Here is a 27,745-nt window from a genome sequence, read left to right on the forward strand (position 1 = left end):
TTTTCCCTCTTTAATGGACGAGCTCTCACAAGAATTACAGTTCACAGCACAGTGCGTTCAAAAAATAAATTTGCTTTGGTTTCTTCAGGAACGCTGCACTTGAGTTGACCTTGTCAGAGTGTGAAGCTTGTCTCAGTTCACACTACATATTTTCAGGCTTCTGCAGTTCTTAAACAAAGGGATGCTTGAGAAACATAGTAGAAGTGTGTTTTTAGCTATATAAGGGAATAGAAGAAATATTCAATTATACATATATTTATATGTTCATTTAGCAATTTCTATTCGCAACCTCATTCTATTAGTGACTACACAGAGCTGGTGATGACAGGTGAGGGTTGGAGCTTAGATCAACTGGTAAATCCAAAGCTTTGCCTTGCAGTTCAGCTCCAACTCGCCAGTCCATCCCATGCACCATCACCCCCTCATTTGAGAACATGACCCCGGCTTCTTCAACACTTGAAATGCCATCATCTACTATGTACTGCCCTCTCTGACCTCACATTTCTACACATTCCGCATGAATTCCTTCTTACTACACCCAATTATGGGCCTCTCAACCCCAGAGAACCACCGATAAAGCTACGCATAACCTCACATGAGCATGAGGGATTAAAAGCTATTGATCCAACTTTTAAAGCAGGATTCAGAGGAGAACATTTTAATGTGAGGAGCTATGATGCTGCAGAGCTGCAACGCAAGTTATGAGCAGGGCACCATTTCTTCTGCTGCTGGCTTGCCTTGTTAACTAACGGAGCAGTGAGAGGCTGCTGGTGGGGCAGTGCAAAGCCTCAGGCACTAGGCAGAAAATTATGGGATTTCAAGCTGGGGGTGATGTGCTCATTCTGCTACACAAATAGGTTTTGTCGTTAATATGCATCAAGAGTGTGTGTGGGAATAGAAGGGATAATGATGGCAGAATGATGATGTGATGCAACCGAATTGCCTTTATTTCTATTTATTGTTTTAGAAGGATTTGAGTAAATGTGTGTGTGTGTTTGTGTACGCATGCCTTTTGCTGCTAGACATCCTTTGTTGTCTATCAGCCTGTATGAGTCACACAAGAGCACGCCGAGCATTTCACCCCACAGCAAAGCTAATCCAGAGACGACTCCCTCGCCTGGCGATGCAGTCATTTATTTAAGAGGGTCAGGCTACATCCGCAGAGCATGTTTAAAACATTAGCCACATCATGACTTACACAGACAGAAAGCGACAAAAACACTGATCCCATTAGAACAAAGAGCCCCATCTTTCTCTTCGAGCCATTTCCTGCAAATGGCCTTTCTAATCATCGACACGCATGGATGCACAAATACGTTACTCTATCCAGTCACAGAACAGGACATCGTATTCTTCAAGCATATGGATACTGCAAGCAGCAACCTACATGCACAGCAGACACACCGAGGGCACTAAAGAAATAGGTGCTGTTTTATCTATACTCACACACAGGTTCTCTATCATTTGCCCTATAAAATGATATGCTATGCATGATGCATGGGCCTTAACAACTACATGAGCTATATAATAAGATGTCAGTAGAGTGTCACTATACAGTGCACCACCACTGCAATGAATACATATTTTAATGTAAGGCAAAAAAAAAAGAAACTCTGAAAAATGTGCAAGAGGATTTTTCAAAGGATAAGTTTTAGTTAAATCGCCCGGCAGCTAAAATGATTGTAGTAGCTGGCACAAACTCACACACACACACTGATACACACAACAGACATACAAACAAAGACATCTTCAATTCTGCAGGGAAGGAAAAGAAATGTTGCACTTCACACCCTCACAGTGGGGGAACAACAGTATGGAGCATTTCTGCTACGGGGGGGGGGGGGGCGACACCATGTAGTTCAGTTCTTTAAAGCTTATCTGCTGATCAAACAGTCTGTTTGATTTAGCCTCGATAACTGAAGCCTTTCATACGAGGACGGGAGAGCTGTCTGCTCCCATTACAGCTGTACAGTTTAAAATGGTAAACTTCCACAGCTTTTAAAGTGCCTCACAAACTTTCCAAGCCGGCGGTGAACCTGGATGTTGACAAAGAATAATCCACAGGTAAACAAGTGCATTGTAAACACGATCAAAGATAATGCATGGGAGTAGGAGAAGGTGCGAGGGAATCAGAGAGGGATCAAGTGATATAGTCTGTGATGGTGGGGGCATCGACTGCCTCATTCTACCTCCGTCTGCATCCTCCTCTCATCCCCTCATCTGCAAGGCTCACTGTCTCTCTGCTGCTTTTTATTATTCTCCCACATAGTCATAATTCATTTGAACAGCCAAGTGTCAGTGCATGCAGACTGCACAGTTTCATGAAGCAGAGAATTGCCCACAAGGCTGGGAGTAAAAGGTCAGCGCTTCATCAGTCAGCTGTCAGGTGATGCATCACTGACCACAGTGTGTGCATGTCTTGCAATCGTAAAAAAAATCATGGGCAAGTGTTTTCTACTGGTTAAAAGAAATGCACCTGATGCAATTACATCCCTGCAGTACAGGCCTGTGATACTGGCAACTGTCCATCAGTGAGGCTTCAGTAAGCACAGCCATGTTGGTTCAAGAGTGTGAGAGCTGAAACATGATTTATGGTCTATTATTTTGAGAAGATGTTCAACGTCTTTAACTGAATATTTCCTTTTCATATTGCATGTGTTTGATTGAACGGTATAATCGTTAAGACGGGAATTGAAGTAACAAATAACATCCCGATTAGTGGGAAAGGATTTCAGAGCTTTAGCTCATCATTAGCTCCTCAGTGGAATACATCTGCCAGCGGTGCATCAAGGCACAGGTTGAGGAAATGCGCAGCAGGAGGCTGAAAGCTGGTATAGACTTTAACAATCCCTCATTCCAGCTCCTCAAAAGGGGCATTTCATTAACCCCCCAAAGCAGTGAGACATGAAATGAGGGGATGGAGGGATGGACGGAGTGGAGATGGAGAGCACATACCACACCATTTCCAAAATGCCAACACTTCAGCCATAACTTGTGCTGACAGGGCCCCATTTTAATGTCTCCAGGAAGTGGCCTAACATTCACACCCGATGCTAATAATCTCCTGACACACAGTGGAAGTGACTTTAAGGGGACGAAAGGACAAAGTGCGTTTTTTGAAAGAACACTATATGTCTCATTTTGTCATGAAAAATCTAATCATGGAATGAACAAACTTCTTCTTACTGATGAGACTTTTATTAAATCTGAGTTTTGCCTGCAGGGCAGCTGGACTCATACGCACTTCAGGCAAAAATGTAGGAGGAAGAATATTCATAAATGTAGGTGTGTCTGATGTATCCCTACAGAAATCAGATTATGTCCAGTGTGAAGATCCTGCTGACAATAACATAATAACAATAATAACAAAAACATTTGTACACTTTACTTAATTTTGAATTCAAGAACAAAGATTCTTGGAGCAAAACATATGCAACTACACATGATTTTGAAGAAGTCTGAAAAGTAGACACCTGCTTACTATCACAGCATTACAGTTAAATAAAACTGCTGTCTGACAGCTGATGACAGCTGTGCTTTGCAGCCCGGGCAAGAAAACGGAAGAAAATCCCAATTTAATCTGCCACGCTGTATATAAAAAACTCTTGACATCTCATTGAGGTTGCTGTGCTTTTGAGGGGAAAAAATAAGGAATGCTTGAAAGACTTAGACTGCAAATGTGCGGCCCCCTCGAAAACTAAGTCATCCGATTTAAGTGTCACTCAATGGACGCTGTCACAAAGAATCGGCCACGGAGGAGCTCTCACTGTTTCTCATGCCATGTGTTTTCTTTTCCCAGTAATGTATCCCCAAGCTGAAATAAGTCTGTGTTCCTCTGTGTTTGCACGTGTGTGTGAACCACCTACAATAAAATACCTCATCAATTACCAAAACATGACCGGAATATATATATCTTCAGTGCTTCAAAATGGCTATATTATCATTTCACATCACTTCATTGTTTTGGAGTAGTGTCCACATACCAGACAAGCATTCTTCATTTAATGGTCAAGATGAATACAATCTTTCCGTAAGACAAATAACAAAACAAACTATATTGACTGCACATCTTGACGGTATGCATTTCATGAGAAGGACGCTCCAGAAACAGGATAAAATTAGATAATCTTCTCGACAAATCTGTTCGGGCAGCAGGGTAACATGAGAACCATATGAGGAGCAGGGACTCTACTACAGTTGTGATAATATGACCCTCATACACCAGCAAATTTGAGTCAGCTAGTACAATGCATTAGAAGACAAATATAGTAAATTTTATCCACTGCAACTGCATTTATATGTATTTTTCTTTATTTAGCTGGTTAGTGTGATTTTTAACACAAGTTTGTTGTTCTCGATGTATTGTTCTTCGTCCCTGACACGCATGGATAATGAATTTACTCCACCCTTTTGGATTTGAACGTATCAGGGACGTAGGACACTTACTTAGCAACATCACTGCTTTTATAATTTATCATGATTTAGAAATAACGGCCCTTGTCACGATAGCAGGTTTCAACCGAGTGTTTTATTTTAGTTTTCAAGCCACATGAAGGGCACAAGGTTGTTATCCTCTGCAGAATGACTTCTATATAGAAAATAGAGTTATTTAACGGCTGACTGAATCTTACAGAGCTTGTTCAGAGACACCAAATGATCACTCACCCTAACACCTTGACATGCCATCAGAGAATACAAGATTATTCTGCCATTAATGGCCAAAAGCAGACTTTGATAACAGATGGATCAGTAACGGAAGGGATGGGAGAAGTGGAAGGAAGCAGACATGCCAGCATGGATTAACAGGGAACATAAAAGCTTGGAGGGCAGGACACAAGGATAATTATACAGAGTCACAGAGTCCCTTTGCACCTCAACTCCTGGTAAGGTAAGCTGCATAATAATCTCGTACAAGGGCACGTGTCCTGAGTAAAGCGGCAAAACGGTGTTGTACATTTTTCATTCACTTGAGCGTGCGGACACATATGTTGTGGTAGGTCCGCGTCTGGGGGAAGAGACGGTCAGGAGAAAAAAAAGAAGCAAGAGGACGATTCACGCTGTGTGTGAACCACCGTGAAGGAAAGACAGGGAGACCGAAGCGGCAAGGGGCAGGTTTGATGAGATGGAAGAAGTCTACCTGGCATGCACTCACATTGGGCAGAGAGAGGCAGTCTGAGGCACCGACAGAAGGGAGCTGACCTCAGATACACTTCAGCAGGAGAAAAATAATCAACCGCTGTGACGCACCAGCTCAGCACTTCTCATTAGAACAAGGACCCAACAATACTGGGGTCTAAGGAGCACACAAGCCAAATAGCTGAGCTGGCAATCAAATCAAAGACACGGCTCGTTGGGTTGAAGGTAAAGCATGACAAGTGCGTTGTGTAATACAATGATTTACAACAACAAATAATAGAATGGCACTCACTAGAGCTCATACATCTGCCAAGGTCCAAAAAATCCCCCTCAACTTCTATCAGGCTGCACCAAATTACAAACACTTTTAGATATCTCTCTTTCCTTAAAATAAATGATTATGATTATGCTCTGAGAAATCTGTGAAAATGTCTTTTGTCCAATATTTAGAGTTCTTTCTTAACCCATGTCCCGTACTTCCACCAAGCTTTGTGGAAATCTGTTCAGTAGATTTGTGCAATCCATCTGACAAACGAAAACACCATCCAAACAACAGACAAAGAAACGGACAGAGATGAAAACATAACCATGGTTTGGTCCAAATGTTGAGAGCTTTTAAGATAAATCCCTCAAGGTTTCATCCAAAGTACCCACTCAAAATTTGCTGGATATTTCCTCCTTGTGCGAAATAAAATTAATTTTTCCATCTCAGCGTGCCACAGGTATTCTGGTCATTACTCCCACCCACACTTACTGTGACTCATTTGCATCAATTTGTGAGGTGGATGAACCCCATTCAGCTGAAGCTGTCCATCAAGTGGCAGTCTTTCACAGGTGGCACTAAAAACAGCCCCTGGGCACCGGAAACCGGCAGGTACATAACTACAGTAATTATCCTGTAGTCATATAGAGGTCGTAATTTAGTGTGAACAGACTCCTGGAAATGCGGAGAAAAAGCTTACTGCCCAGAAGAGCAATCAGTACAGTACATCCACACATGGAGGCTGCATAACAATGTGTCCAGGAAGGCACAGATGCAAAGACATGGAAACAAAGATAGACATGGAACAGAATCGGTAAATACTGGTGCAACGTGCATCCAAATTTCTAACGATTCCTGAGACAAGACACAGAATTTTCAACCTGATGAATTCTCTACGTGACCTTGAGCTTGTACCTCCTTTACCATCAATAACGCATTCAGTTTTCAGTTATAGTAAAACAAAAAAGTTGACACATTCTCAATTGGAGAAAGACATCTGAATCAAACGATTCCTAACCTTGGTGGAACAATGGATGATACAGCCCTCTACCGTGAAAATCGGATGTGTGACTTTCCAAAGAACCTGAGAAAAGAAACACAACTTCCAAAGAGACAAATGATTTATCGAATCGGACATCACACGAAGAACAATCACTTTGAAGCCAACAGGCTTTTCAGGGAGAGGACTTTTTCTCCTTCCCACTGTTTCTAAGATGAAGACCAATTTCGCTTTCTGCACCCCTTTCAAAACCAACCTCTCGTCCAAACAGCCCGCAGAGACACACAATGCATCAAGCTGTTTGGAAAGAAGGCTACTTCCAGCCCCAGGTCCTTCCTCTGGCACCCTGCACCGGCCCCCAAGAGCCATGAGCCCAATGGAGAGATGCCCTGCAGGGGAAATGTCCACAATGAGGACCAGAAGTAAATAATTTATACAAGTCCCTGTTGGCACAGTGTATTCAGGCTGTAGATCCTCTGCCACTACTGTTGCTGTAAGAAGCCAGCATATACCCTCCCCCTCTAGCTGTTTCCATTCGTGCCATCTCTTGCTCAAAACCCCCTTCCTTTCCTCCCTCCCTCCCTCCCTCCAAAACACTCAAATTTGCAGGGCTCCTCACTGCGTAGAGGACATGAAGCAGATTCCAGTCCCAATGACATCTTTAATAATTCTGACCAGAACCAATTGAGTTTATTGGGGGACATTCCTGGAATACTGAAGGGGAGGGCTGTGTAGCATCAGAAGTAGTCGACGTGGTGTATAAAATAAAAGTGAAGCTGTGCTCTGTCTTTTTACTGATGGAGACATACACAAAGACCTGGCTTTCTCCATCCAGAGACAACGGTTTGTCCGATTCACTACGATTGATGCACAGGAGTGGAGGTGTATCGACTAAAACAATACAGTACAGAAACAAGATGAGTATAGCCAGTGTCCTGCAGGCAAGTTAACCCATACATTATGAGCTTTTCTTGTTTCAACATTGTCTAATACTTATATAAAGGCAGCATGGTCTTTGGACCACTTAAGATGGCTTTATACATCTCAAACTGGAAACTCTTTCTTCATAAAATCAATTACACTCATGAAGCATTCATGCATGCCTTTAAGGGAAGTGTCCTAGGAAATACCCACTGTAACAACACAGCACTGTGTTGTTGTGCCATCGTTCTTTGAAATCACAGCAGAACAATTTCTTTAGAATGTTATCACAGTGAGAAGGTTAAAACAAAACAAAAGAAGAAAAAGAAAACAGCTTTTTAGCACCATGCTGTCAGCTCACACACTGTTTCACATATAGAGTAACATTGTACTAGGTGACATAATGGTGTGCATAAACAGCCTTAATTGGGTCTCCAAGTCCCTGTGCAAACATTTAAGGATACTTGTTAAGCATCATGGAGTGATAATTGTGATTTATCCTCTGTCTATAGTCATCATTTAGCCTTTTGCCATTATTAGCTTTGCCGTGACACAGGGGGCCTGCTTTCCCGACATCCCCAGACCATCTGCCAGGCTGGACCATGCCAGCCACCAACCAACCAGCCACCTACCACCCTCGCAAAACGCCCCATTTGGTATGGCATCTGTGTACTCAAACGATCTGCCAACAAAGGATTACCAAATGTTTAAACAAGTCCTTGGATATTTAACATATTCAAATGGCCATCTAATCCCATGGTTGATGTTTGAGCTAGCACCGAGCTGACAGTGATCTGGGGACAGCCCATTGCAAGATCCCACTATGTTGATGAAACATATGAGAGACGTGTACACTCCAAACAGAACCAGCCTCCGAATCTGATTGGTTTCTTTGATCTGTTCCCGATTGCTCAATGAACCAGGCAACAGACACATACTGCACCTCTAAGCTTAATAAGCTCAGTGTCAATTTCTAATGGTAGAACAGACGATGTGTGTGAACATAACGCCTTTCGTCTGTAAACACGAAAGATGACCTTACGTAAATCAGGGTAACCTTTGACTTGCCATTCTTGCCCAACAGTGCTTAACATTTTGGGGTTTTGTTGTGTTTGAGCCAGAAAAAAGAGGAACAGATTAATTTATCAGCTTCCACTGCCACTTTTTCTTGATCGTCCTTTACAAAAAGAAAATTGTGTTTCTCTTATTCAGTCAATAAACTTGACAACATAATGTAATAGGAACATGGAGAAACATATGTGTTAATTTGTGTCAGCTCAGTAACCGCACACACATTTTGCTGGCACATTAATCTAATCAAAAGGGACATAGTAAATGTTTGCTGTCACAACAGATACTTGCAAGAAGCAGGCCAAACATAATCTTGCCTTTTCTTTCTCCAACAATGTCAGTCTACCATGCTGAGCCAAACTATTTCAACCAAATTCGGCAAGACATCTATCCTCTTAGATATCCTCCACTGTTTTGCACCCTGAAGTAGAGTGTGTATAAAAAACGGCATCATGTTTTTATGAACTTAATTACTAGTGCTTCACATTCTATGAGTGTGCATGAAAAAAAAACATTAATATACAGACAACCAATGGGAACACGGAACACATGGCGGTATTTACTGACCTTGCCCATTATATTGTACTCAAGGTCAATACCTGCCAGATGCTTCACATAATGTAATGCTTCCTACGGCACAGTGTGTAGGTGTTTGAGCTGAGTAGCTTGTGCTTAGACAAGTCTCTCCATAGTTCCATTACATTACATCAGTAGCATAAAATTATTCCATCTGTTTTATTCAGAAGGCTATTTATTCAGAAGGCCTTTGCCGGAGTTTATTCTGAATTAATCATGGTCTCCCTGATGCTAATGGCTTGGCTGAATTTAACACCAAATGTTAACAAAGGCCAATGTTTGAAAGGCAATGAAATGCAGTTAAAAGCTGGTACAGTTAAGTTTGTTATCAGCAATGGAAGCAGCACATCCACAGAATTTTCACTTGCTTTTAAGAAAATAGGAATTTACAATGGACGACAATAACTGATTAGTGTGTTGTCGGCCTCTCTAGTAAGTGTTCATCTTGTGGGGTCTGTCAGCTACCAAACAATGTGGTGTCCAGACTGAAGGCTGGTTTTAGGGCCAAAGAAAAATGGCGATAACAAACGCAAAACAACTTCTAAAGAAATTAATCTCACGAAAAAAAAGCACCCATTTTCTTAGTTAATCCCCAACATCATTCATTGGAGAAAAACAAGTGAAGGAGAAGAGATACAAATGAATATGCCACCTCCATTAGCTAAGTCTTTTGGACAATAAATAGTTTGGGAGAGCTTGGTGGTTTCTGTAGCTGCAGCATTTACAATCAGACATTTTCTTAACTAACCCTCCCAAGATTTACTATCGAAAACCAATTAAGTCTTTGGCGTGCGTGCATGGTCAGAGGGGATTTTTGCAGGGAGTGAGAAAGGTCAGCTGTCTCTTTACCTCTTTGCCTTTGGAAGGGCCCCTTAAATACACACACACACACACACACACACACACACTCACCCAACCACTCACAAATCTATCGCACAGATCTACAGAAGCTCCAGCCGCACAATCACACAAGCTAACCCATGTGCAGCCCGTCCACCAGTCTCACCTATGTGATTAATAGTGTTAGGAGCTGACTAGTGTGACCGAGGTGGCAATTAACCGAATTACCGAGAGCTACTCTCATAAGTCCTCCACACCGTGTTTTATGTTATGAACAGATGGATGATAACAGGAAGGTGGGAAACTTGGAGGAGATATCGATCACCCCAATTAAAGCTGAACAAATTAGAGATGAAAGAGGAGACACTCACTGTCGCCTGCAGCCATGTCTGGAAGTTTATTTAACTCAGCAATTGCAGAGTCTGTTTCCAAAATTAAATATCTGGAGTTTGAAATGATCAATGATCGTTAGCATTGGTTCATTAGCGCTGCTTCATTAGCATCCAGATCATTAGGATAGTAAGGCAAATTAGAGTTTTCAATTAAAGATATGAGTCATTTGAGATACTTGCTTCCAAAATCATCAACTTTTTGAAGGCAGATTGATTTCTCCACAAATCTTGTACTATGAAAATGGTTCTGAAGCTGTGCCAGTGGAGCTTCAAATCGCCCCCTCCATCAAATGGCTTACTGCAGGTTGAGGAATATTTGGAGAACAAGCCTTTAAGTATCACATTCGTTGGAACAGAATAAAGTGTTCAGTCTTGCAGAGAAAATGTATCTCTTGTTCCTCAATCACTTTGAGAAAAAGGCAGAACAGATTTCTACAAATGCAGCTCTAATTAATGCAGATTAACAAACTCCCTTGAAGGACAGACTGATGCTTTTTAGCCAAGAGACAGAGAAGAGCAGAGAAGAGAAGAGAAGAGAAGAGAAGAGAAGAGAAGAGAAGAGAAGAGAAGAGAAGAGAAGAGAAGAGAAGAGAAGAGAAGAGAAGAGAAGAGAAGAGAAGAGAAGAGAAGAGAAGAGAAGAGAAGAGAGTTAATCAGTGGCTGGTGTGATCGTTCCTATGCTCGCCTGTCAAATGGCAAGAAGATACCATGTGTCAGAGCACCTTTAGCTCTGTGTACATCATCTTCTCCGTGTGGTTTCCATGGAAACAGACCCCTCAGACCACTCATTACACTTTCATACTCACCTGCAAGGTGGGGAGTATATATTGGTGAGCAAGTTTGTTCGCATGTGTCCAGAGAGAGTGTGAAAGCCACTGAATCTCTCCACATAATATAATTCCATATTTGCAAAGCATGTTTTTTACTGGAAAATATATTTCCACTGATATGCAGGGATTTACAGATATGCTGGAACTACTTAATACATACAAGGTCATTTTACACACAAAAAAGACAACAAACCAGTCCTTCACAGGGAGTCTTCAATAGTCTACTCAAGGAAGTCAAACGTCAGCCTGCCTTGATGTCATTGATTGGGATTCATGCTTGATAGAAGGAAAAGAGCAACTGGTTCATCGACAGAGACTCACTGATTGTACTGCATGGAAGGAGAGCTAAATTTACCACCACCATTTACCACCTTTCAGTGGCTTATTCAGCAACCCACCATGACGTCACCCATGGTTTGTTAACTGTAAAGCTTAGGTTTGGCACTTTGGCCAGCGTGATCTCTTTTTTTTTAAACCAGAAATACCCATATTTGGATGAGTCGGGGGATGAGCCTGACAGAGCTTGAGGAAGCTAAAGATACACAATATCTAAGCCCCAACGCATACTGTGCTTTATCATCTATTTAATTACAAATGGGAGCCTTATTTACAAAATTAATATCATGCTGTAATGGAGAACACTTAAAACTAATGATTGTTTACTGATGTTATAAATCAAGTGAGAAGTGAAGTCAATCTCTATAGATTTAGATTGAACCTTCCTTTTTGAAACAAGCAGAGTCTGCAATTTGGCAACATTGGCTTTCTGTCTCTACGACCTTTCCTCTCCCCAACCAAAGCTATACAGAGGTCCTTTCTGATTTGAAAATAATCCACACATCAGTGTTGAGTAGGAAAACAACAACCCTAATTAAATGACAAAGTGGTGTCACAATAACTCTTAGGTACCAATTACTGTAGGTTGACTCTACAGTAAACACCTGTCCACCTTCACCAACAAACGGTACAATGGTTGGTGGTAAAAAAACAATTAATTAATATAAACTAATCCTCTTTTGAAACATCCATTTAAAATCAGCTTAAAGATGTGTGGGTACACATCTACTTATCTGTACATTTAAGTGTGGAATGACCTTTCTCTGCCTGGAGCAATGAAAATGGGTGTCTGTGTTAGCACCAATTTCTCTTCACAGACTAAACACAAAGTGACTTTCTGCTGGCAGCAGCCCTCTTCTCACGTCTGTGAGCTCTCGCCTTGACCCGTTCTTATTTGATCAGCTCCAGTTCCAGTGGGACGACCTTTGCTGGGTTAACAAAATGTCACATCTGATTTCACTGGGGGCATCAAGTGACTTGGAGACAAGTGCCAAGTGCTGAAACCGGCGCAGTGACTAAAGAAAAGGGGGGGCATCCCGAGGCAGCAGTCTAGCAATTCATTGTTTACCACATGGATATGTTTTGGTATTTTTGTATTTCAGGAAGAAGGCAGCAAAATTGTGATATTCTTTCCCATGGTACAACTCTGGCATCCATCGATCTGTATATGTGCAGTATATTGTCAGATTCACCTTTTTAATGGCTTTCGGTCACTTTCTATCTAATCCACCTTTAATACTTCTCCCATTGTGTTTGCTGGTCTGTGAAACGCTGCTTTGTCTTCCTCTCCTGTTCGTGGATATCTGAAATGCTCCATAATTGAATGAGAATTTGTAACCAATTTACATGTAACCAATGATCTTCTCTTTCAATTTATTTGACACGATGCACAGTGCACTGAGTTGACTTAACGTAATACAATAAACGGGGACAACTGTGAAACAGATACAATCTTGTGAATGTCATATATTATTGGATGTAACAGCTTGTTTATGAAGCTTTTGGCTGATCCATAAAGAAGGAAATCAAATTCATATCCTTTGTTCTGTCTTTTGTTCTCATCACTTCAAAGACAAAGTATCCACTTATTCAGGAAGAACTTCTCCTTTCCTGGGTACATTCTTTGAGACATTACATCTAGGGTCCTGCTAAAGGTAGGGGCTTTACCTGCACAGGTGCACCATTGTGCTCCTTTTGGCCTTCTCACCAAGATAGTGATCTCTGGACCCATTCTGGTAATTCTCCCTCTGTGCGGACACAGCCAGCTCTGTTCATCACTGCCCAGTTTCCATTTCATCTGTTTGTTCATTCATTCTCTTCCCCATCCATCTTAGCCACAGCAGCTCGGTCTTGTGTTAGCACGGAACCGGCGCAGCTTCTGAGGTAGTCCAGAGAGAGAGAGAGTGGGCATCACCTTCGATTTCTCCATGAGCGGTAATGAGATGGCCTGCTTTGCACCAGGGGAATTCATCTGTGTGCAGGGAGAGCCTAAGTAATTGACTGAAGAATCAAACCCAAACCCATCAGGTATCATCAAGCTAACCTTCTCCTTTCTCCTCTTTTTTTGTCTCTGCAACCTTTCTCGTTCTCTACCTCCGCTGCTCGCCAGGAGGTTACATCAATGGGTGACACTGATCAATTGCTCGTCTGTGATAACAAACGGTGCTGAAGTTTCTTTTATGAAAATCAATGAGTCCATATAACCGTTTACTATAATCACCTCCTACTGCATGCTGCCATTTGCCCTGCAGCCAATCCTGCTGATGAAAACGATAGTCAGTCGCTGCAGTATCCAATCTCTTCTTCACATATTGGCACTGACTGAATGGATTATTTGATTGAGAGTGCCAGACTGAAGAAGAGGGGGAGTCTAGCAGGGAGGGAGATGGTACAATTCTAGATGTTGTGATGGCATGTTTATTTCAGAGGCCACCATAACATAAAGAGTGATGAGCATTATTGTGTTTGAGTGTTGTGTGCATGTGTGCGTGAATCCTGTCTAAAACGGGAGCGTGTGGGAGTTCTCTCTCCAGACCTGTCAAGTGACAAAGTTTCATGCCTCTGTGCACTAAAATGTCTCTAAGCAGAGCTCGCTGGGGAAGACAAGAGGAGCCATATTTTACAACCTCCACTCATCCACAATGACTTCGAATAAATATCTCCCTGTTTTCATTTAGTTAGGTACACTGTAGAGGTTTACTCTACTCTACCACGTGAATTGTTGTCTCAAATGTGAATATTTACTGGTTACCTTATTCTTCTGTAATAGCAAACTGGATATCCTTGGGTTTTGAGATAGGCTTTCATTCCGTTATGGGCTGAAACTAATTACTAGAATCAGTATTGATTGATCTTCTCAATTAGGTGATTAATCATTAGAAAACATTAACCCGTTAACTCTTGATGCTTAAAAGATGCTGAGGATATATGGTATTTCAATGAATTAGAATTTTGTCTATTTATTAGCTAGGGTTGGTCATCCTGGAAAAGCTAGCAAGAACAGCCCACACTTTCAAAAAATGCTACTGATGTCTGGTAAAACGTTCCGCCCTCAAAACACATAAACACATCCTGTCTGACATCTGCTACAGAATGACTTTTCCGTGACCCACTCACTAGCTTCTGGATATCATTTCTGCTTCAGCGGTGTATGTCTCGCGGCTGAAGGTCATACGCACCACGTCTCTCTATAGTTGCGGACACAATCCATTCCCAAACCCTCACCGTAACCCTAACCTAAACCAGATTATAAACCTAACCCTAAAACCAAGTCTTAACCCTCAAACAGCCCATTGAATTTGTGAAGACCATCAAAAGGATGATATTGAAGCAAAAAGCGGAGCATGCAAGCACACACACAAACACACACACAGTCCCTAACATGCGACAAGAATCTACAGGCCATCAGTATGAACAAGATGTGCTGCCAATACGCATCTGTCTAAATATCATAGGTTAGTTCTAATCCCTGAATGTCGGCTTCTAAGCAAGGCTCAACTATTATTTCTCTTTGACCGCAGGGGATGGAATTCAGCAGGTGAGACCACGGCTTGAATTACAATTCGTCTCCCTGGGACGTGGGCGAGCCGATGGTTGTAGGGGTTTGCACATATATTACAGGGCTGTGTCTACAACACACACTCGTGCAGACACTATTACATCACTGTGAAAGAGTAAAAACACACACACACAGACACAAACACACATTGTGAAAATCAATCTTTAACTCCGCTGAAACAAGGCACAACTCAACTTGCTATAAATATTGCGAGTCAAAATGTCAACAACAGCTGAGGCGGTTAGATGCATCTCATTACATATCAAAGCTATTATTAGGTTATAGTTGGTGGGTAATATTATAATGATATTTGAACTTTTGTTGCTTTTAAAGAATTTCTCACGCTTTAAAGCAAAACCCTGAATAACAGACACCACAGACCGTGCAGAAAAGTTTCACACATCAGCAGAGGTCATATATCTTGACTGTCTGTCAATCATTCTTCAACAAGTGCAGACACGTGTATCGCAGCGCACAGAATACCAAGCATATTGAACTCATGTTACCTCATATTTCGATGCTTTCTCAGCTTTCCATCTTGTATCGCTGGGTCAGACGATCTTACATCGATTCATCTGAAGAGCTGTCTCGCAGCTGGAGCCCTTACTGTGACCCAGTCCTTCCTCAAATGCTGATAGAACAGATGATGCACGAAATGTTTTTTAAAAATCGGTTACTATTGAATTTATTTTCATATTTGAATTGTTTTTCCCAAGCTTGTGCCTTGCGTTCCAAACACTGTAATGTATTTTAACGATGTGGCATCAACAACTTTTCAAAGGCACTTGTTCACAAAGCCAGAAATAAACGCCAGGACATTGATAGTGCATAATCTGCTTCATTGTTACTATCTACGTAATCACAGCGGTAAACAAGCTGATAACATAGCTGATTTCAATGTGCATAGAAAAGGGTATTAACAGAGGGCAGATCTAAACCCTTCAGTAGCTTTCTGTGAACTTGGAGGAGCGGTTAAGCACTTAATGCTTTGGGAGATAGAGCTTTAGCTGACTTTGTTGGCCAGACAGAACGGTGGTGATAATGGTCCGCTGGCCTCTCCCAGATCCTGTTACACTGCTGGGGACACACAGGCGGCTCTGTATTTAGCAGCAGCTCGCTCCGCTGCAACCCAGGCTGTAACGGCCGTTTGCTGCTTCCTCTCACCTCACAATAAACAATGTAGTATTGATTCTACTCTCTACATTTCCACAAATCTATCACATGTTAATTCACTATCTAAACAACACGGCTGGGGGTTTTGAGTCTTAAGGGCCCACAATAGAGCCATTCTGCAACACTCGGGCACAGGACCCATAAAATGTACCATGCTCAAGCTCTAATAAACTTTCAAATGACTCATGTCCTTCATTTGGTGTTTCAACTGCCTACTGTTGCTGCACAGTTGTGGTTACCATGCAGTTGTGAGTGATAATCATATGTCTCCGCTGATAACAGTGTCTCAATCTGTCGAGACAGTCTACCTTTGTAAACCATCCACTGGGACGACACTCCAGAAATCAGTTTTCTCCCGTCTCAATAGATTGAGATGAAACCTTTTGTGAAAGCCTCCACGAGCACACAAACAGGTGAATGTGAGAAATTCAGCGATATGCTACAACTGTGAACATTTTCTCTGCCAGTGTGTGACCATGTGAAATCACTACAGTCACTTCCCTCAGTCTAGCATCAAGCGATGGATAAACTATGCATTCCTCGTGTCTTGTTTAACAAACACAACAACATAATCAGCGGCACATGCTAGAGCCGAACTGGATTAAGTTACCGCAGTCTGCCCTTCTACAGTGTAACCAGCAGCTGTGCTTGATGTCTTATTTCTAATACTAAAAAAATAAAAAGATTAGAGAATAAAGTCTGCTGTACACAACACAGAATCATTTTTCAATTCACGATGTGCATTGCAGCCTGAACAACACAGGCAGTGTGCAGACGCAGGGCATTTCACAGACAGATATCCGTTTGGCAGTCTGAGAGTCACAGACAATTTGTCTGTCAGACACCTATTGTAAGCAACATGATGAGATGCTGATTACATTTTCCCCTTACCCGCTCCGCTAAGGACAGAGAAGCAGACAGACAGAGATATAGTCTTAAATGACGCCCTTTCGCAGTGTGTGGAGAGGCAGAGTGATGCTCTGGAGTTTATCTGAACATGCAGTATATGTTATAGTAGTCGCTCTGCAAACGTGCCGAGATGTTGTTGGTTGTGCTGTTTGGTTGGTGGAGAGCAGAGGGAACATGCTGTGCAGGAACAAGCTAATCGGCTAATTTAAGAGACAACATTAAAGGTTGGTTTGGAACAGTGGGGCCGGCTACAGGAGCCAGGGGCTTTAACACATGTAAAACAGTACACTTAAGTGTATTTAAAAGAACATGAACTGTTGATTAAAGTTTAAGGTCTGCCTTCTGGTTGCCTTTTTCTACAGTTCCATTCCCAGGGAGTGTACAAAATACACTTGCTGCCTGTATTGTATACAATGAACAATACATTTGCAGTTAAATGATGACTCTTTTGAATTAAATGAAATGATTCTAGATCAAGAACTGTTCAGCATCATAACAATCCAAGTTTTAAAGTACCGTTTGTTTTTTCTGACTTAATTTTACAAGCTATAAGTATTGAGGTGGAGCATATCAGCATAAATCAGTGGAATGTTTATTAGGTTTTGATTGTTAAGTATTTAAAATCAGGAAGGTGTCGTATTCTGTCTGGAAACTCGCATTTCAATAAGTGATATTGTCTGTTTCTAACAATTAATGATGAATTACTAAATACTAAACATTCTAAATGAAAATAGAGAAAAGAAAAAAACAAATCCATGTGCATCCCCCTGGAAACAGACACCAGGACCAAATAGACACAGATAAACACTTCCTGGTTACCAATGTTTATCACAGATTAGGTAGCAACGTGTTTTGTGGATTCTACATCCCTTTTCCTCTGCTTTGAATATGGAAAACTGTCCAGCTATTCGTGGACATATGAAGAGGTTGATTATTAGAGCTGCACTTTGCACAACAGACCTGAAGGTGTGGGATCTGTTTCTGGAGCCACCCGTCAAAACGAAGGATGCCAGTCTAATCAGCCTGAATGATGATGAGGTGGACACATGCTAATTAGCAACATTAGCCTGAACAGTCTAGAACAAAGGGCTCTGCTCATGTTGTGCTTTCTCATCCTCAGCAGCGTATGTGTGTTAAAGTCTCTGTGGGGGATTTGCATATATGCAGTGTGCATATATTGTGCGCTCAATGTGCACACAGTCATGAGTATTGCTCTCTAATAAAAGCATTTGTGTTTTGTGTGTATATGTGTGTCCTAACAGGGAAAATGCATGAATCATAACTGGGTAGCTGGAGCCTGTGGGCAGGATGGTGTAAGTTCATCACAGGTCAGACAAACCGCCCCCACACGCTGCACTGAGCCAGAGTCGGAGCACAGCGGCGTGCTCCAATTCTCAATGACGCTCAAAACACACATTTTAATACCACTCAAAGACAATGTGAAGTAACCCGAGCTGCAGAGGCCAGTCAAACCAGCCTTTTCATCTGGAGCCCATCTCAATCCGAGGAGGAGGACATTACTCGGCCGAGACGCAGGACCCTGGAGTGCCACAGTGAAAGCACTTCCGAGGCTTTTCAAGCAACTTGTCATTGCGGGTCCACCATGTCATCTCATCTTGGCAAGTCAGTGTGATGGTTTTCCTTAACTTGCTTGAATGAATTAAAGCTGCTGAGAGCCCTCGAGTCGGAGCAGCGGGAGCAGTACAAGCTTTAAACAGTCAAGGGCTTATAAATATAAATAGAAATGGTTCCACATGCAGAGTCAAAGTTTGAACTATGGTAGAAAAAGATAATTTGTTTTTGAATCTGCTTCCTCCTTATGTTACCCTGTCATATACTTTGATGCAACCCTGAACAGAGTAAACTGATCCAACCTAATATTGATCATTTTCATTGATTTTCACCACTTTTAATCAGGCTGCTTAAAATGCTACTTTACCATGATATACACATTATTGTGTATATTAAAGCACTTACAGTACACTTACTGCACATGGCACACACCAAAACAGTTGTGTTTTGGAATTTCTTTTGTTTTTCAACAGTTTCAACAGGGCGGCTATAGCTCAGGTGAGCAGGCTGTCCAACAACCAGAAGAGTTGGCGGTTCGATCCCAGTTGGGCACGAAACTGAACATCAAATTGCCACCGTGTGTATGAATGGGAGAATGGCAGAAGAAGAACTCTGCAAAAATGTTTCAGCTTTTCTGGATTTCTATGAAGCTAAAGTTAACAAGTGCAGCGACCACTCAGACAAGTTCCTTCAGGCATATGAAGGAGAAATGCTTGAAGAGGAAGCCTCCAAAAGTGCCGTCCACTTCAAGCTACAAACCCCTGCTATAATCTGTGCTTCCCACCTGACATCTTCCTTTGACCTCACGTTTTATCTCTCTCCTTTCATTCCTCTCATCCTTTTCTCACCTCCTGCAGTCCTGCAAAAGAAACACCTCTCCTTGCCTTTTCCTTCTCATCTCCCTCTGCTTTCTTTCCTCTCCCCTCCACATTGTCTGCAACCCCCACGCCTTCCCTCCTTCCCCGCTTCTCCTCATCTCATCAACTCCTCAGACACTGTGTCTCACTGGTGCTCCCATTACAATGCCCAGGATGCATCACCGCTCCATCTCCCAGTAATGGATTTCCAATGCTTCGACCATCTTACCTGTCACGTGCCCATGTCTCCTCCCTGGGTAGCATCACTCTGCAAAGCTGTTTAGAAATGCATGAATCCTCTCAGTGTTATTGTGCTCATTCCATCATTACTCACTCCCCAGACAGAGCAGCAGTGCGCGACCCCCACCTGCTTCTCCTGCGGCACCGTGTCAAACTTACTGCTGCTGTAGCAACATCACAAGATTGACTGGGTCCGCACGCTATATAGAACATTATTATGTGGGGCTGAATTATACGAATGCAGATTATTTTAATAATAATCATGGGATATTAAATGTGGGAAAATAATTTGTTTTTGTAATTGTACCAGGATGTGCAAAATTCCTTGACAGTAAGTGTTCCAGATAGAAACAAAAAAGTGTTTACAAATTCTTTGTTCATTGCTCACGATCACCAACATTTTAATGAGCTGTGAAAACGCAATTTGGAAACCCTGCACTGGTGTATTTTCTTGGGAAATATCCATGTACTGTTACTGTGTGGGTTTGTATTCAGTCTTGAGTGTCACTGGAGCTTTACTTTTGTCTTCACATCCCTATGTAAAAACTAAACATGCAGATGGGCTGCGAGGAGTTTCACACACACACATACACACGGCTGCACACAAATCATGTCAATCAATTGGTTAAATGTCAGTCATTACAACCACCTGAACCAATTTCAATTCTACACCACCGCAAAGTTCTTGGCTCAATGGCGGCAGACTGTGTCTGATTCATGGTCGGCTCCCGCCCACTCATGCCTTTCATTTATGTGCAAAAATAAACACCTGCAAAACATATCATCACCCAAAGTGGCCCTAGTGCCCCCCTCGTCTCTTTCATTACGCATTTGGTTTGCAGAGCTTCAAGAGACAAACAAGGGGAGACTGTTGTTCGTGAATCCATACATCTAAATAAGTACGATTTCATATTCATACACAAGTACAGAGGCAGGGCAACCAACTCAGATAATTAAATTGAGAGCTTACCTTTGGCGATTTGGTAGCCTTTCCATTTCGGGCATCTTTTATGTACGCTATATCCAGTAGGTCTGTATCCTGTAAAAAAGAAGATGCACATATCAGTTAGTGTCAATAAAAGCTGTGTCCTAATTCAGGGGCTACCACTTTTGGTCTATGCGGTCTATGTTGCCCATGGAGGCGGCGGTCTTTGTGAGCCGCGAGGGTCTAACTGAAATGAAACAGTTTAACGGGATTTCATTGATCCTGCCATTACTGATGTCACTTGGCAACAGAGCTGCAGTTAGACATGACAAGGAAGTTTTAAAGGCCTTTTGTTAATTGTTTAGGTAAGTTGAGGCTTTCATGTTCAAAAGGAAGCACAATAAATCCTGAGATACGTTCGCCCAAGATGGATCCACCTGTTGGAGCCTTCGTTTTTTCTTTTGGAGGAGTCTGCCAAGCCACGTCGCGTTAACAAGTGCTAATTGCCCCTGGGAGTGGCTCTCTCCCTATCCAAACAAGCACCACCATACACCTGTGTCTGAAAGCATTGTTTGTTGTGCATGTGTAAAAGACTACAAGTGTATAGGGACAACATTAGCCTCAATAGCACACAACACGTGGGAGTCATTCAGTTCAGACTGATGCAATGCTACTGACAATGTTCCCTGCAAAAATGTTATTGTTATAAAATTCACATGTTGCCTCATGATCTGGCAAAATGAGCACTTTGCTCCCCACAGCACAAATACTGAAAAATAGTTTTCAAACACTTCCTCATAAAATCAGGTACTGTATTGAAAGAACATGGTGCTAATTGTGCTTCGTGACAGATGACAGCCTCATCTGCAACACGTCACTGGAACCAGTCTTGGCAATGAATAAAAAAAACTGTACACGATGTTCCGCTGCTGCAGGGTGCTCCGATTTAACACCTCGCCCCAGCTTGGCCAAGCTCAGCTGTTTGCATGGTTGTCAAATAGCAGTGAGACCTCACAAGGCTGTTTGATGAAGTCAAATGAAATGAGAGCAACATGAATATCTTCATTAGGATTTAACCAAAAAGTTAAGTAAGGCATTTTACACAAATGGAAACCTTGGCTCCATTGTTGATTCATTATTGATACAGCAGTGTGGGAAGCATTGCCAGTACTTCTTATTCCATCTCACAGCTCCAACGATTGACAACACAATATAGTGGTGCAAAGTGGGACAGAATCCAAATCAATTGGATTGAAGTACTCACATTAATGTGCAGAGAGCCTCACCCCTTTCATCTCTTCTTTCTGAATCTCAGAAATCTTTTTATTTTTGTCTTTTAATCAAAAGTCCAATCGGGATTTTGTCAAACTTCCTTTCAGTGATCTGCAGTATAATACTCCCTGTAACCTGCATGCCAATGTAACCATGCAAATTATACAGCAGCATTATCATGTGTCACTGAGTCCAACATACATTCAAATGTATGTCATTGTATAGTTATTAGAGACGTGTATAGGCCTGCCTTGTCGATGTGAAACGTTTGATGAGGTCCTGTACCCCTATGTCCACTTTCGGGGAGATCATAAGGGTGTGTCTCCCACTTCACTTGTCCCCTTTCTATTGCACTCCCGTGGTATGGTACGTGTCATTGTGGTCAATCAAGCTTATGTATGTTAGCGTATGTTTCCGATTTTATGTGGACAACCTCTACATAATATACAGAACAAATCCATGCTGTCCAAATCCATCAACCGACTGTCGTCCTTTTTTTGCATCTGGTTGCCCATCCAATAGTCAGTAATGCAGTTAGCAGTAAATATATACAAAATGCAATTGCACAGGAGGCCAGTGCTGTCTCCCTTCAGTCACCACATCCCTTTATCAGTCTGGAATATCTCTCTCTCCATCGCTCTGATGGAGCCAGGACATGATGTGGAAAATTAACCAGAGTGAACTGTGTGTCCACTCAGCATTATCTGGAGAGACAAGGAGCTCAGGGGCTTGACTCAATCTCCAAATGCCGCTATCTGACAATCCATGAGGCTGCTGGAAAACTGCAGCAGAAAATGTTCTCCTTATCCACAAATCCATACACCCTGACCTTAGTGGACACCCGAGATTATTTCAGAATAAAGTTTTCATGGTTGTTCTATTTTTGCTTTTGTCTTCTTTGAATTCAACTACCTGTGAAAGTTGAAAACTTATTTATAGGTGTGAGGACGATAATTGTATATTTAAATCAAGAAAATCTGAATAAGAAGGAAATGGGATCAGCACTTACTGCAGTCATAAACGTAAATATTAGCAATAAATATTGGCAGAAAGGGGTCATGCAAATGTTGCCAGATCGCTGCAGTAGATGCAGAGACACGGTGTTCATGGCAGAAATTAAAGCCATTTATTTCATGGCTGTTGTGCACAAGGTCGCTGTTTGCAAAGAGAAAGCCTCTGAGTCAAAGGTCAACGCCTACATCGGGTCTGCAAATGCCTGCTTTTGAAGTAACTTTAGAGAGATGGGACGCCACATGGGGGCCTGGAGGAACAGCAGGGCTTCAGGAAGCTGCTCGCTGGTGCGGTCTCTTTCCTCTGTGCCCTCTGGCCCCGCACAGTTAACGCAGCTCGAAGCTCGTTCAACGTCATCGGTTAAGTGTTAACCTACAGAGCCTCTTTAAAGGTAGAGGAAACAGCGTGCTTGGTTGACAGGCTGCTTGCACAGTGTGTGGCTAAGGCGAGACACATGTAGCCATTACTGTAACCTCCAAATGACTGAGTCAGCATATGCACCGGGGAGCATTGGCTAACTCATTGTGCCGGTGTAAATAAAAGTTGATGGCAATGACATTTCATTCATCTTGACTTGGATTTATGATCGCCAACTCTGCAGAGTTACTTGATTAAAGGACTTTCTCTCAGTCAAGCAGTCCCATCATTATTTCTCCTGATTAATTTATCTCCTTTATTTCGTATGAGATGTAACGTTCTTTATCTGTTCATGTCTGTCATCTTTTATTATTGATCACAGTCCATCCTGTTCTGTCTTTCCCTCTTTTATTTCCCCTCTTCTGTGTGCATCACAACCGCAAGTGGGGATTGTCCACTTTGCTAAAGCCTATCAAGATCTACTGCACGTCCAGGAAGCAGGCAGAGCCGGCGGGAGAGATACAGAAATTAATGAACGTGCTTAACTCACGCTTGCCCCGGGCCCTTTTTTCTTTGCCTGTTTGTCCGTGGAGCCGCTGTTCGCACAACATCTGCAATGTGCTGCCTTGCTTTTAAAATTAAACCCATTCATTTTCCACGAATCAAGTAAGGAGGGCAGTTGAAAGTTCAGGAAATTCATCCTTGATCTGAGGATCCTTTGTTGTAAAATGTGCCTCTGCTTTGTGCATTTAAAAAAAAATCTGACATACGCCATTTTGTCAGCTCAATAGGAAAAAATAACCTGTTAAAAGGTGGTTTGTTTGTACAATGGGGTAAAATAAATTCAGCTGTTGGTTTTACAACAAAGGTACAAGCAAAAGAGGGATGTGCTGGTGAAAGGAAAGGGAGATCGAAGGTTAAGGAAACGTTGAATGAAAGGAATAATCGAAGAAAGGAATAAGTGGCGCCGGGGGAGACTGGCAGTCGCAGGTAGGCTTGTTTAATTTACCAACCTCTGCGTTCAAAGTGGATGTGTTCTCCACGGGGGGCTGAGAAATGTAGAGGAACACAGAAGGTAAAGGCAAGAAACAATAGATGTCTTTGAGAGAGGACTGCCTCATCTATTGTACCAGAGCCAGAGCGGGGAAAACATACGGTTTGTTGACAGATACAATTTTCAGGAACGCTCCATTTTGACAATAATAAAAATGTAGAGAGGAATAATTTTGTTTATTTGTATAATGAAAAAGGAGAGATGATTTGTTTCTACCTGCATGTCCGTGTCTTGAAACAGGCCGTGGCCAGTCAGAGGCGGTTTGCTTACTAGACAACTGACTAGCTGCCGCTTCGTGTCACAAGGTCACACACACTATACTGGTATAACATGTCAGAGTGGCCTACTAAACCCTGCACGCCCTCCCCCCCCCCCCGCACCAAAATAAGCAGTTGTAAATACAGAACTGTTTTGGAAGCCAGGACTGACTCTATCTATGCGTGCAGCAACACAAGTTAAAAATAAAACGGAGGGGAAATGGGTTTTATGTGGTGCAGGGCTAAATAAAACCACTACATAACCAATCAAACGGCTGCGTTCTCTATGCACAGGAGCATTCGAAAGCCCACTGCCTCAGGGTCAGACCATTCTGGGCATGGATGTGTCCCCCTAATCATAAACAGAGCTATTACTTATGTGGACAAAAAACGCTCCAGCTGCACAGGTGCTGTGCCTGCGCCTGTAAGTGGCCCTCCAGTAACACCCGGCTGCCAGGAAACACGCACTGTTACGGGGGGGGGGGGTGGTTCGTGGAGAGCTGTGCTTGAACTCGCCTGAGAGTCACATCCACTCGGCTGCTCCACTCATTGGTTCCTATGGAGCGACTCTAGCGGCCCCTCAGTGACAAAGTCGCAAACCTCCTCACCTAAAGAGGCTGAACTAAAGAGAAAGTGAGCACAATGGTCGTGTGTAGCAGGAAAGTAGATTTTGCATGAGCATTTGTGCAGATAAATTTGTATGTAGTGCAACCTCTAAAGACCTTGCACTGAGGGTTTAGGCTCTGGTTTCTCTACCACTTGCCTCAGATGACTTGGTATCTAACAGTACATGTTATATTTTCAATTATTTCCATGGATTTAAACACTATTACACAGTGTGAAGCGGAGAGCGTCAGTAAAAGTGGGAGAGAAATGAGCTGTGGCGTGCAACAAAAGCCCTGATCCCAATTGGAGACCCTGGCATTGCCACAAGGCTGCCTGAGGGTCTATTTAAACTGAGCAACTAATTCACTGGTTTTCATCCATCCCCTCGTCCCATGTATCCACTTCTCTCCCTGTTCCTCTGTTCCTCTGCAACATCAAAAACTAGAATTAAATCTTTAAATTATTCAGTGCTGTCATGAGCAACCAATAAAGGAGAATTTCTACCCACAATGTGAATAATATTAACTTAAAGAGGATATTCTCCAGCGTAGTTATATTTTCTTACTCTCATGTGAACTAAGGGAACAAGAAAATGGATCTTAATAAAATTACAGTTGTGTAGCGTTGTTCTGAAATGCCAACCTTGAAGAAAATCTTGTAGATTCAATTAATAGGCTGCTTGCTTATCCCAATGACTGATATCATTAGCAGTTAAAATTCAAAAGGATGTGGAGGCATGGCAAATTCTCCAAGTAACCTTCTAGGAACTTCTAAAATGTATTCACCATCTCAATTTTTCGCATCCCCTCCAGGCCATTTTAATTTTTGTTAAGAAACTTTGAAGGGGACTGGGAAATACAAGATCAAGGTCAAAAAGTGTTGCTGTGGATTTGCTGTGCCAAGCGACTGTCTCTTGAAATGACATGATACATTCATCAATTTACCGGTTGCAAATTTGTTTTCGGAAAGTGCACGGGTGAAGGTGAGTGGAACGACTCTGGCACTCTGATAAATCAAACTTCTTCTGCTTCAGCATTTTGGCAGAATAGATGGTTGTTGACTGCAAATTCACACAGCATCTCCAGGTTTTTGTGAATTTACACTGATAAATTGTACCACCGTACTCTGCTGTCAGAATGCATACCTGCTATGTACCTGTTACCCAAATCTTTACTGCTATACAAAATTTGAATTCTCGCAAGGGTACAGTCCTCTACCTCAGCCATTTCTCAAACCTGCCATCATGTTGGAGCTAAACAGATTTTTTCCCAAGTGTGTCTGTTTAATGGCAAATTCTGCTGAAATGTCCCCAGCTTTTCTCAAGCTTTGACAAACTCATCTCCTCCACCAAGTGACTGCCACCAAGCATCTTAAAGCAGCGATGCATAATACTCCAGCTGAATCTGCTCAGAATGTCACGGACACATTTAACATTTAATGGATACGAATGCAAGCGGAGATGTGTCACAAGAGAGCTTGAATGATAATTTGGTCAACACAGTGTTGTAGAGTTTAATGTACTGTATAAGGGAAGATGTTTTAGGTGCTTTTGCAATTTCTGTTTTTATGTCCCTTGCACCAGTTGCCCCCGGCCCCCCACGCTTGTCTTTCCAGGTCTGACTTAAACAGTAAAAATGTGGGACATGATCATCCTAGAAGTATATTTTTTCCACTTCATCTTGCAAAAAGCTTTCTTTTGGAACAAGAAGTTCTTTCCCTGTTTGTTCTTTTGGCCTCCATCCTTCCATCCACCCATCCATTTATTATCAATACCACTTATCCTTGGCTTTAAGGGTCCCAGGGGGGCTGGAGCCAATCCCAGCTGACATTGGAACACCATTTACCGGTCACCAGCATATCACAGGACCAACATACAGGGACCAACAACCATTCACACTTAAAGACAATTTTCAATTGGCCTGTGCAGGTTTATTTAGATTGTGGTGATATTTGGTCATTCTCACTTTATCAGACGAGGGACAGTATAGAGGTGATAGAAATCAAGGGAAGACAGAGATGGGGGAGGACGTGCAACAAAAGGTCTCCAGCCTGACAAATGAGGGATGGTGTCATTACACGGTCAGCATCTTAAATCTCCTAAGGTGTCAGCAGGGCCCCAGTCTATGTAGGTTTGAAAAGCTCTGCTTTATTTTGCTTAAAAAAATGCCTCTGTAACTACTTCAAAATGTAACTCTTCTCTATGTAAATTATTGGGGAGAGAGCAACGGATGATTTGTGCATATTTGCTACCATCTTGCCACAAATTGGGATCAAGCCAGTCTTGCATACCCAGTAATTAATTCATTTTGCTTGGTTTATCAGCAGGACCACTCAAAAATTACTGAACTGATTTACATGAACCGTGTGGAAGGGGCATGATGATCGACTGCATAAGAAGCAGTGTTGGGAAGGATACTTTCAAAATGTATTTCGTTACAGAATACAGAATACATGCCCAAAAATGTAATCTGTAACGTATTCCATTACATTAACTAATCTGAGTAACGTATTCTGAATACTTGGAATACTTCCGGTTTGTATTGCATTTTTTTAAGTGTATGATTGCGGCGTTGTTATAGTCAGTGGAGC

General features: G+C 42.2%; 1 protein-coding gene across 1 annotated transcript in view; it reads right to left on the reverse strand.

The window, feature by feature from the left end:
• LOC133024427 (1-phosphatidylinositol 4,5-bisphosphate phosphodiesterase beta-1) overlaps positions 1-27,745 on the reverse strand; it is a 108,316-nt gene that overhangs the window by 52,599 nt on the left and 27,972 nt on the right. The window contains exon 3 of the mRNA XM_061091531.1: positions 20,645-20,713. Within this exon, the coding sequence (XP_060947514.1) occupies positions 20,645-20,713 (69 nt within the window). The remainder of the gene's footprint in view (positions 1-20,644; positions 20,714-27,745) is intronic.

The sequence above is a fragment of the Limanda limanda genome, chromosome 18 (genome assembly GCF_963576545.1).
Source record: "Limanda limanda chromosome 18, fLimLim1.1, whole genome shotgun sequence".
Taxonomy (NCBI): domain Eukaryota; kingdom Metazoa; phylum Chordata; class Actinopteri; order Pleuronectiformes; family Pleuronectidae; genus Limanda; species Limanda limanda.